General features: G+C 39.6%; 1 protein-coding gene across 1 annotated transcript in view; it reads left to right on the forward strand.

The window, feature by feature from the left end:
- Positions 1-12,691, forward strand: part of myom3 (myomesin 3) — a 65,708-nt gene that overhangs the window by 24,913 nt on the left and 28,104 nt on the right. The window contains 8 exon segments of the mRNA XM_038710850.1: positions 1,155-1,199; positions 4,249-4,389; positions 4,481-4,543; positions 4,546-4,641; positions 5,982-6,123; positions 7,727-7,926; positions 9,368-9,421; positions 11,336-11,463. Coding sequence (XP_038566778.1) covers positions 1,155-1,199; positions 4,249-4,389; positions 4,481-4,543; positions 4,546-4,641; positions 5,982-6,123; positions 7,727-7,926; positions 9,368-9,421; positions 11,336-11,463 — 869 coding nt within the window.

Genomic DNA, 12,691 nt, shown 5'->3' on the forward strand with positions numbered 1-12,691 from the left:
CCTAATCTCAGAATTATAACAATAAATCGACCAGACTATTTACTAAAACTATTTAAATTGTTAACTGGTTGGTTGAACATGAACCACCTTGAAAAGTGTTGAGTTATGTTATGTAATGTTACTTACAGATTCTAGTGTATGGAGTGCTTAGGTCACAAATAGGGGGTTCATCTGTTTCACACTGTCAGCTTTTTACAGTTTAGGTTTTATCTTTCTAAAAAGTGTAAACACCTAGCTGAAATCATAGAATGTCCTGCTCTTTACATATCTTAGTCACAGTAGTCAAATTTATGGGATCCCAGTGTTGAATTTTATGGTTAACTTTTAAATGTCAATATCAGTTGATATATTACATCAGATTTTATAGCAACATTGGTGTTGGCTTCAGAAATCCAATATTGGTCACACTATAAAATGAGCATTTACATCTTTTTCCTTTATTTTGCATGGGCATAGACATTCATTCACGCCCCAGGGTGCTGACACTGGCATGGCTAAATTGGACCAAATATCCATATCCATCCTCCATCCCTATTCTTGCAATGATTTTTAGTTTGGATGTTATTTGTACAGGGTAGTTTTGTATCCCCATTATCCGTTTCTATATAAATTTGAGATTTGCATGAGAATCAACACCAGACTGAAATGATCAGAAAAACAGATCTCATTGCAGCACTCATGCATAATGAATTATAATGAGAAGAGTGGGTGTAGTGGTGACTAATAGTCAAACATCTACAGTGAGCTTCATGGCCTCACAGCACTGTCATGGAAACATTCACAATAATAATGTTTTTTTTCTTTGCCCCTTTGAAATGTCCTACCCTTTAGTGAAAGGGCTCAGTGCTTGACGGTAAAGCTCCTTTACGTTGAAGATCAATTAGATGGTTCGGGGCTTTAATGAGACACTTCAAGGCTTCTCCTTGCCATCTATATTTTACAGGCTTTCTTCGGTTGTTAAAAATAGGTTAAAGGGAATATTAGATGTGACTTGCATAAATGTGGCACTGACAGGTTTGATTTGTCTGCTGTTTCTCTCTATCTCATACTGCTTAATTTTCACAATCTCTTTCTCTGTTCCTGTCTCCATCTCTGAACCTCCATGCCTTTCTCCAATCTGTCCTGCTCCACCGCTCTGCCACTCTGCGATTCAGCATATCAAGGTGCCGTGGCTGGTTCAGAGAGCTTGCAGACCCCCGGTAAGTTTCTCGCCAGGGCCTAATGAAAAGTGTCCCCTTTCATTTTCTCTGTCACCCTTTGAAGTTCTTCCCTCCACCGGTGAACGAGGGAGGGCTGCGTAGCTTTGAAGACTGTGACACAACACTCTGCTCTGCTTTGCTGTGCATGCTGCACCTCATAAAGATATGGATGGATTGAAAGAGAGGAGCGTGTTGTCTGTGTTTGTTTGTCATGGGAGTTTATGTTTCTGTGTGGGTGTCCGTGTCCATGTATGTATGGGTGGTGTAAGTAAGACTGTGAGCAGGAAGCTTGCTGTAGGGATAGAAAGACTTGCTTCCAATGGAGCAGAAACGGCAGTCATGTATATTTCATTTCAGGGACAGTAGGGGATTTATTTCGTTTTGCTCCAAGCTGTGGAGCATCTTTGGCCTAGATTAGCCTCCACCATGTGTGGGGATCATGACATTTACAGCCTGTGCTTGCATATAGGCTCAGCATCTGATCAGCCTAGCTATTCATAGTTTCCCTTAAATGGGGAGACTGTCGTTACCAGGAAAACAACAGGATTGGCCTAAAATAACCTGTTTAAGTTGGCCTGGGTCAGCAATGTAACTTTGACAAGGGACACCACTATAAGCCATTTCCTTCTAACAGTCGACATTCATTTCTTTTGATCATGACCACAATAGTAGTAGTTCTTCTTTTAACTGTGACCACAATCGTTCCCTATTCTTAAGCAAAGTGTTAAGTGCCTACATTTAACCTAACTGTAACTATAGCAGTGGCAGATCAGAAAACAGGCATATGACTAATTTTTGTAAATGTCATATCCATTTGGAAGGCGTTAAATGATGTTGTCCTACGAGGCAAACACTAATATGGGTTGTTTGGAAAGAAATTACATAATCTATTGTTTACTATGTAGGACTTGCTGAGAATGAGATTTCTTGTGATTACGTTCTCACCCTCACCATGTCACACATCACACCTGTGAGATTTATGCAAGTCCTGCTTCTTTGACTACTTAGCTTGCCCTATTGGACGTCTTTGCCTTGCAGTGTCACATTAATGTCACCATATGTCAGCAGTGACATTGATGAGTAAATCACCCTAAAAGGAAGTACTGTATTTTTGGGCAAAGCTATTAAATTAAACAGACCCAAGAGAAAAATGCAATTTTCCTTTAGATTTGGCCTTAAAGCAGCAGTTGGCAACAAAAAACATAACCTTCCGAGTCTCACTCTGCTACAGTCAGTTCTGTGGGCAGTCTTGTTTGTACTATAAGCTGTTGTTGGCAAAGGAGGGATGGGCAGTTCTTTCATTGCTGGTGGTTGTTTCTCAGACATGGTGTTTGCAAAACTTCTGAAGCCGCACGCTGTAGATATTGAGCTTGACTGAGTGAGAGCGTGAGGGGGGAAAAGTGTGCTTGACTCACTCAGGTATGGTGGATAACATTAGGAGCACTTGGAAGAGTCAGAGGAACCTGATTTCTTTCATAGATTATCTGTCTCATGTACTTCTGTCAGGATATAGTGCTCCAGAGGCGTGTGACCTCTCACATGTATAGCAATTGTAAGCTTTGGATAAAAGCGTCAGCTAAATGAATAAATGTGTGTGTGTGTATATATATATATATATATATATATATACACCTACAGAAGCACTGGTGTAATAATGCGTCTCTGAGATCATCACTCCTTATGCAGAAATGCTTTATGACTTTAACTATCTTGCAAATACACCAGTGCTTCCGTAGGTATACAATACAAAGCATTCCCCACACACTCAGAAATTAAATGGCAATCATTCTGAATAAAGCTTTATCAGCATGTAATGCTTGGGGCCTGCGAGGATGTGCTAAAGAATTACATCCTGACATTTTTCAACTGATACTTGATTATCTCATATGAAGCAGATCATATTTTCTACCATGAATCACTCGTAATAAAAAAACAGCACTGCAACACTGGTGAGTTTATCTTAATCATCATTGCTCTCAGGAAACCAGGGATTTTACGTTTGAATGATAGGAAACAAAGATCCAAGCAGTGTGTTTTGAAAAAGCTACGTACATTCCTGTGAATGCCTGGACTGCTAAGCAGAACAAGATCATTATAAGAAACATGTCACAGCCTCTCAGATTCATCCCTGAGAATGGGATCTGACAAGACTGTATTGCTTCAGTGCTTTGACAAGCGAGAGAATGGTGAAGGAATAACTTGTCAGGAATTGTTCACTTAAAAAAGAAAAAGTCACATCTTCAGCTTTCCTGCTGTCTGCGCCCTTCCTCCAGGGTGCGTATGTCCTGACTGTCCTTTGTCTCTGTGTGCTCTTGAATGAGGCAGAGGGTCCTTGTCTTTAAGGCTGTGCAAGTCTGCATAGGATGGTCTTTTTAGTTATTTAAGACCCTCTGGGTTGCTTTGTTCAGTTTTACTCCCTGCCATTAATGAGAGAAACGAGGAAGGAAGTTTGTTACTGCTAGCTTGCAAGGAATAACGAAAACCTGAAGACATAGCGCAAATGTACTCGATGGAATAGAAACATAAGATCTTTTATGACGAGGTTTGGTGACAGATGTGGGGATATGAAGGAATGAGCTCTCATTTCTTATAGTCAGGAATCAACATACTTTTACCTACCCGCCACTGCTTCCTGATTCCTCTCCTCTTTACCTGCCATGCCTCTTTCCTTTGTAGCAGTCTAAAGGAGTAGCAATTTTATAGTGCACACATTCACCCAAAATTATTTCATCTGGATTTTTATTAAAAAAAATTTTTGCTGCAGTAACGCTGCGTCTGGAGTGGACCTTCTTTTTCAGCACCAGTGAGGAAAGTGAATGAGTGTATATTGATGAAAAGTACTCTTCTTATAATTTTTCTTTTTTAATCCTTCTTTTTACTTTTCTTCAGTCTTATTGATTAATTTGCCAGTTTTCCTCCTCTTGTCTTTACTTCTACACCATCTCCCTTCATTCCCCTTTATCTATTCCTGTCCTAATACTTTACTCTTACTATGTCCCCTCCCAACTTTGTCCTCATCCTCGTCTTTTCTCAACCCTCTCTACCCTAGCCCTGAAGCTTGAGCAAGAAGCCAAGTTTGATAACACCTTCCCCCCTACGTGGGTGAAAGAGGGTAACAGCCTCACCCTGCAATGCACTTTCGCCTCAGCTCTGCTGCCTTTCCAGCAGGAAGTCAGCTGGTTCAGAGATGGTTAAGTATTTATAGATGATTTATATGAGCCAAATGTTTGACAATTTAGATTTGTGCAATAAGTTTGTCATTTAATTTTTTCATTCTCTAGGCATCCAGCTGTGTCAGTCGAGCACTGTGGACATTAAGACAGTTGACAACAATGCCTCCATCACTTAAGGGCTGCACACAAGGAGCATGAAGGAGTTTACACTGCCCGACTAAGGACATGGGATGAAATCCAGGAACACAGTGCTTTTGTTTATGTCAAAGGTGAGGACCAGCATGAAAATGGTTTTGATGTAAATATGGCACCTATCGTTGGTCCATTACCTATCATGTTGCACCTACCAGCACCTCTAAAGTTCAATTATTAACATCATTGTAAACTACACTATATCTATTTTGTTTAATCCATACAAAAAACTGTTTTTTTCTGGACCGTGAGCTTGGCAGATAATCTTATCTCCCAAAATGTCTCCCTATTGGTTTTAGGGTATTTTTATATACATATACATACACCGGCTCTCTGGCACTATGGCAGGCATGTTAGGGTTGTCACACCAGATCACATCAGAAACCGCTCACATATTGAATAGTGTCTCTAAACAGCCTGCAAGTGGTATGCTTTATTCCAAAATTATCCATTTAGTGTTATGCAAAAGCTGACAAATGCTTAGGAGTGACCTTGGGAGCCTTGCATATAAAAATAGTGGTTTTGGGGATGGAATCGTCATTTGTTATCCCAAGCTGGATAATGGAGTTTTGACCGAAACCTTCACTCAAAACACTATTTGCATTCACCAGATATTGATTCTACTTTCATTTCCTGTCAGCAAACTACTCTGATTCATACAGGGAAATTGCACCATCAATCAAACTGTTCTACAGTAGACGGCTTCTTAACTTTGTTCAATGAAACTACTGCTATTTTCTCCCGTACATTGTTCGAAGCATGCAAATAAACCAGAGAACAACTCCGACTTGACTCTTAAAACATTTTTAAATGTGTCTGGCAGCTCTGCAAGAAGGCTTGGCCCGTCTATGTGTTTCAGTATACTACCAGCGCGTACTCATGCATGTATTGCACCTTAACTGCCACAGTCACAGTACAATGTGCACTGCATCATTCATGAACTCAGTGTGCACATACTCCAAAAATGAACATGTACTAGTCCAAACACTTTAATGCAAAATAAACCTTCCTGCACAGCTCTCTTAACATCTTGGCTCAGGTTTCTCTCTCTCTCTTATTAAGGAGCCTGATCTTTGCCAGAACTGGAGGTACTAATTAGTGAATCAGTGAACTTCCCTGCATGTGGGTTTTCTCCTTCATTCAGCCATCATATTTGCATTACAAATTGGCGGTACAGGAGAGGAAACACAAACGAGAGAGAAGGAGCGAAAGGCGGGTGCAGATGCAAATTATCAAACAGAAAAGAAAAGATCCTTGATTCGATCACTTCAATCAGCTCAGCATAATTTCCTCGTTTCTTTTTCTCGATTCTCTCTGTCTCATCACATCCACTGGTTGTGATTGCATAGTATATGTTGAGTGCTAATCTGTTACTTCATCCAGCCTTAGCCATCACTTTTCACTCTTCATGCTGCAGATGCATCAGCTGCATTGCTGGGAGGCCCCGCCTCTCCTCTGGCCGTCCAGGTATCTGACGTCAACAAGGACTATGTCTTCCTTACCTGGCAGCCACCCAGTGCTGATGGAGCCTCCCCTGTTGAGGGTTATTACGTGGAAAGGTGAGGATTGCCCTGAATCACCACAAACATCTCCAATTTTTTCAGCCATTCCAATATTTATTTGTATTTAAATCAAATGAATGAAGGGAAACAAAATGACAATGAGATTGAAAATTCACTCATGGGCTTAGAAACAGTAACAATCTCACTACAAGGTCTATTTAGTAACTGTTATTGAGTATTTGAAATTAAAGACTTCTCTGGCAATTAAGTCTTATTATCCAGTTAGTTATCCAGTTATGAATCCCCAAAGTGAAAAGCTGGAACCAGAGATTGTTTGGTATTTTTGCTTGAAAGATGACTAAAACAATGAGTCGATTGTCAAAACAGGTGCCGATTAATTGTCTGTCAAAATCTGCTTTGTTAAAAGAATTTAAATTATTAATGGAAAATGTTCTTTTAATCGATTCATTATTGGGTTAATTTATTTGTCAGTTCATTTTATCAGTTGACTTTTGAATAGAACAAGTGGGCTGCCGTAATAATAACCTGAACAGTAAAATCTGCTATTCATACATTGTACATTCATTCATTATACATTGATTGAAATGTCCCCCGTATGCTGAACCAGGGATTTTTTTATTTAGAATACATAGAAAGCATTTAAGCCTCAGTAGAGACAAATATTTAGAGGTCAATTAGATAAAATGAGAGTAGTAATGAAAAGTATTTGGACTGCATTTAATTCAGCACAAAAATTAGATCTCGCACAGTGAACTCACATTGATTTAATCTTAAAAAAACGGTCTATTTTAGACTGTATTTACAGCAATTTCCTGTATTGCAAGTCAACAATACACTTACAGTAAGATTATACTGCTGAACCTCGTCTTGATCTGTGTGCTGCTGATGAGGAAATTAGATTGGGGCAGATAAAGATGGCTGTAGTGGTGTTATATCCATCTGGCAGAGTTCACATGAGATGGATGATATACATGGTAATTATCAGCCCTCAACACTATGTTAACAGCAGAGTCAAAGACTCCCGCTGCAGAACAGGTCCTGCACTTATCACCAACACCAATCAATCAGGATCGTCCGATACATGTGTGTACATATGTGTGTTTGCTGTGTGTGTGTATAGAGAGAGAGAGAACGCATGTTCATTTGTGCATTAGTGTGCGCATTATTGTGTGTGTGTTTTGTTCTCAAGTATTAAGTACTCCAGTATGTTTTGCATATTTGTGTATGTGTTGTTTTCTTGCATTCCTTATTTATTCAGGGTAAAAGAAATAACTCCTGTTTTTGGTTATTGGGTGAGGAAAGGAAAATGTAAGACACCTCCCAGTTCCCTAGCAACCTCCTTATGGTTAGAAAACTACACGCTTTTCTGTCTTTGTTTTGTTTGAAGCAGTGGCAACAGTTTACTATTGATGTTGTATAATCTGAGTTTGAATTCTACTTTAAAAAGCCATTTTCTACTGTGTTTGGAGGCCCACTATTTTCACATGATGGCCTCTGGTCACAATTATTGGTCTTGGTGGGGTATTTACTGACTAAGATGTGTTTTTGTGCGGGTTGAATGCTTTAAAATATTTTTTTGATATTCTTACACTCTGCAGACTGCACTTGAAGTTTGTTTACCTTTTATTCAAATTTCCAGATATGATGTCGGCCAGGGAGAGTGGGTGCGCTGCAATGTGCATATTCAGAAAATGTGCCACTACCCGGTGTTCGGGCTAAAGGAAGGAACTCTGTACCAGTTCAGAGTTCGTGCTGTTAACCGGGCTGGAGCAGGACGCCCCTCTAAGGCTACCGAGCCCGTTCTCACTACAGACCCCCTGGAACACACCAGGACCATGGGTAACAAGTAGCATACTCTGCCAGTCGAATTGCCATATAAAAAGCTATGAAATGTTACGTCACTACAGATACAGAAACACAAATTGGTGACAAACTCAAAGAAAAATCAGCATGACTTGTTTGGTGCAGTTCAAATAAACCTTGCATGTGTTTGGTTCGGGTTCATTTGCAGTGTGAATACAAAGACACACTGACCACAGGATTTGTGATAGAGATGTTGAAGGAATTCAAAGCGAACCCCCCATTCACTATGCTAATCATGAACTCTCAAGAAATCTATAAATGTAATATCATCTGGTAACCATGGTAACACACATGTGCTTCAGCATGTGAGTACAGGAAAACAGAGCTGAGCTTGTGTCCTACTGTGCGTATGTTAACAGTTCCTCATTATAGACTGAATGAAATTAGTCATGTATGGCAACCACACAGTGCATCATAGTATACCAAAAGTAAAAGTACTAAAAGTAGAATAATGTATGTTATATTATTGGATTGGATTGATCATTACTATCTACATCTTCTCTTATCTTAACCTATAATAATGTATTTGTTGAATATATTTTGTTTCATTAGTAATATAGTATTAAGAAAACTGTCCATCATGAATCCATCTGGAGTACTCTTTTAACACGAACTGTACCAGAACTAAAATGTATGAATGGATAATTTAATTCCTTGGTCTGTACTAAATTAACTGAGTTACGGGTAATTTGTTGGGTCACTACAGGCTACCAGACCAGCTTCGGTGCACCTTAGCATTGATTCTACAAGTCTCCGAAACTTTACCTGAGAGATGATCATCACTTTATTCAGGTTTTTCCTTTAATTTGTTTGAGCAATGTGTTAGCAACTTATTCCTGCTGTAAATTCCCCTCATCCGTCGCAGTTGCTACGTTACGCCTACAAATATATCAGCACTACTGGGGAAAACAGATGTAGGTGTGTCAATTGGGTCTCCTTTTAAAAAAGCCGGAAGGTTGTGTAGTTGTTACTGCGACGGCTTCTTAATGGCATCCTAGAGTGGAATACTTTGTTTCTTAAAAGATTACTGTAAGGCGTTTAGGTTTTATTAAATACTTTATACAGTGGACGAAAGAGAATGATCAAATGAGCTGTAACGTAGATCATTGGGTGTGTGTGCAACTGTGAGTGTGTGTGTTAGAGGGAGGACAGCTCTGGTCAAATGCTGTGGATCATTAAACACAGATGAAGGACAGACGGAAGGTTGACTTGCCTCCAGCCTGCTCTCCATCTTTCCATGCCATTCTCTCTCACCTCTGTGTGTCTCTGGCTCTCTTACCGGTGGCTGCTCCTCTAACATTAACACTAATAGTGTTATCATGGACTCTCATATAACTTCATTACCCTGATATGACTTCCTTCTTTATTCCCTCTGCCCCCAACCTATTGCTCTCTCTGCCTTCCCCCTTTCTCTCAGTGGTCAAAGTGGACAGAGGAAGGATGATCACCATTACAAAAGATGAAGTTGAAGGTGAGAATGCCATGTTTTTATGTCACAGTGTACAATTTTGTCATAAAGAAACAATGCCATTTGAACATTTTCACGCCTGATTTCAAACAGCATCAATGTATTACTGGCACGCAGGGTGCCACTTCTTCGCCTGGAGGTTGCCCCGGGCCTGTGGCTTAATGCATCTTCATATTATATTGAACAACGAGCTGCAGTAATTGTATGGCGGAGCAATGAGCATTTGTTCCATTTACAGAAGTGAATGTAATGAATAGTCCTTGGTGGTGGTGGTAAATGCACATAATGGCCCAAGGTCGTGTGAATGCGTGTGAAAAGGGTTGATAATCTTGGCAGTGTAACTCACAGACATTTTAAATGCCTTAATTTAATTTAATTACATTAAAAGTAGAAATGAGTCAAATATTTACAGATGAGTTTGTAGTGGCTGTTAATAGACTAGGCTACTGCTCAGGTTTGTTTAAAGGCCGACACCAGCAGTGTCTACACATACACACATACAGTGTGGTCTGTAAGTAAAATGGCAGTTTTGTTGTTGTTTTAGCTCTACTCTAGCTCATTAGATTTGAAATTAAATAACTATGAAGTTAGAAATTTGAGGTGTTTATGTGAACATCAGGAGAACACTGAAAGAATTGTGGCCCCAAAATATTCCCCCAATTAAGGGAAAAATATAAATAATATATTTAGAGAAAAACAATTAATAGGACAAATGAAAATAAACTTAAATAATGTCATTTTATTTGAAATTTGGTTTCAAATTGTTTTCTGACATCTATGACCCACAAATATCAGCAGACATGCCAAGAGTTGCATGAGGAGACGGATTCTACTTTTATGTCGTGCTGTGAGTGTGGAGCTAGAGCCAGGAGGCGATTAGCTTATCTTAGCAAAAATCTTAGCAGAAATTTATTTTGTCGTTTTAGACAGGAAAGGGGGTGAGAGAGAGGGGCTGAAATAAAACCTGGGTTGCTGCGGTATGGACTCAGCTGTGGTACATGGTGTCACGCTCTACTAGGTGAGCACCCTGCTCCTCCCTTTCTCTTATGTCTGCACTGACTATTTGTTTTATTAATGATGGAAAAAACTTACAAAACACACTTTTTTTCTCTAAAAAGTTACAACTTTTTATCTGAATATTACCCCTCTGTCCCAGCTTTGTAATTTATGTAATAATATCATGAATGCCCTAAAACGCCGCCATAATCTGGCTCCATCTGAAGTTAAAGAATATGCCAACCTGAACAGGAATGTAAGTTGTGGGGAGTTACTTTCTGAACACACCAAACACCCTCATAATTTAACATCAGCACTTCAACCTCATAGTCATAGTCATTCATATAGTTTCATTTCAGATCCAATGCTGGAGTACAGAGCTACAAAAATGAAAAATGTTTCACCACTTACAGACTGCACTGTACACACACACACATTTAAGCACACACAGGCTTGTTGCTCCTACCAGATCAGCATATCCCATTTCATTGTGTTCTCTCTGGACTGGAGTTCCTCTCTGATCCATCACTGCAGCTCTGCAACTCCTCAGGGAATACAAACAGAGACTAGACTTACAGAGAGACAGACAGGCACAAAAACGAAGCCTTTGGACAAAGTCTGAACACTCCATCGTCCTTCAGCCGCTTGGAGTGTCATTGAAAGTGAGCTGACTCAAGCTATTTGACTATATGTTATCTGGGATTCTTATGTATTAAGGATGGAGGTGGAACTGGGGGCAGTAAGGTAAAGCTAACAAACTGTGTGTTTGACTCAGATTCACCAGACAAAGCATGACATTTCCTGATGCAAATATTAACAAAAAGAGAATAAAAAAAGCAGTGTCTGCACATTCATTCTCACTGACCTTGTTCAAACTTTTTTTTCCTTCCTCCTCTACCTCCTACTCTCTTTGCTCTGCAGGTCAGGTCAAAGCTCCTTTCCCTCCCACAAATGTCCATGCCTGCGAGGTGAGCGACACCTACGTGGTGCTGAGCTGGACCGAACCTGATCCAAGAGGCAGGGAGCCGCTAAACTTCTACGTGGAGCGGGTCAGTCACCTACACATGCACACACACACACACACACACATGGTGCTCCATATATGCTGGATTATAAATATTTATTAACATATATATGGTTAATATATCTATATATATCTATATAACTATTTTTTCATATATATGAAAAATAAATTGCCCCTATAGTAGCCCTTTAAGTAAACAATTAGCAAGCCTTCCTGCCTCACTGTGGACCTTTTTTGGTCTTCATTAGTATAGAGAACAAGAAAACACACGCCATCACCCACATACACACACCTACAAAGAGATATTCACAAGTATTCACTATACTAACAACATCAGACACATGCATTCTCTCTCGCACATACAAAAACACCCATACAAGTATAAATATATTCAAACCCAAACAACCACTTTAATTAGTAATACCTACGCATCCACTGAACACAAAGATCACTGTTCTTGCATCATCATTTCCTCCAGTCCCTTGTTGGCTCCGATGCTAGAACGTGAGCCAAATTACAGCAAGCTCCTGACCACAGCACTAATCAAAGAGACAGGATAAGGAAACACACACACACACACACACTTCTACCTCTGTGGTGTCAATTTAGGTGGGAATTTGTGGACTCATTAAAAGCAAACAGACCTTGATGTTGCTCTTTCATGACATGTGCTTCAGCAATGGGGGTTTGATTTCCTTGCTTGCATGCTTGAAATAGTTGTTTACTTTCTAACTACTGTATTACCTGGATCTGAGATCTAAAAGGTTTTGACAAAAGTTAATTCTAGTTTTAACTTATTTAGCAGTGTTTCAATGATACATTCAAGAGACTGAATATACGAGAAAATCCATCTTAAATGTAGATTTACACAAGATTCAAAGTTCAAAAAGATGCCCAAGTAACAAAAGTTTTCTTCCAACATATCATAAGTGTGGAGACTGACCTGTTCTTTAAAACAATAAAGGGCCTTGGATCTCCAATACCAACCCAGACACCCAACAGCTAGCTCCAATAATCAGAAAACTGCCACAGGAAGTAGATTTTTATTGGACTTCTATAAGTTACCAGGGTAATAAAACTGTCAAATCTGTCAAAGGCATCTGAAATTACTAAAGCCTGCTGCTTCACTTCCGCTTATATAATGAAGGGAGCATTCAAATATCCCTTTTGCCCTTGAGCAAGCACTTTATAACCACTGATCTCTTTGACATGACCCGTTCTATTGTTAGGTTTTCCTCCTCAAAGGGAGTTAC

The sequence above is a fragment of the Micropterus salmoides genome, unplaced genomic scaffold (assembly GCF_014851395.1).
Source record: "Micropterus salmoides isolate LMB-PRFRI ecotype aquatic unplaced genomic scaffold, ASM1485139v1 Ms_hic_scaffold_11, whole genome shotgun sequence".
NCBI lineage: Eukaryota > Metazoa > Chordata > Actinopteri > Centrarchiformes > Centrarchidae > Micropterus > Micropterus salmoides.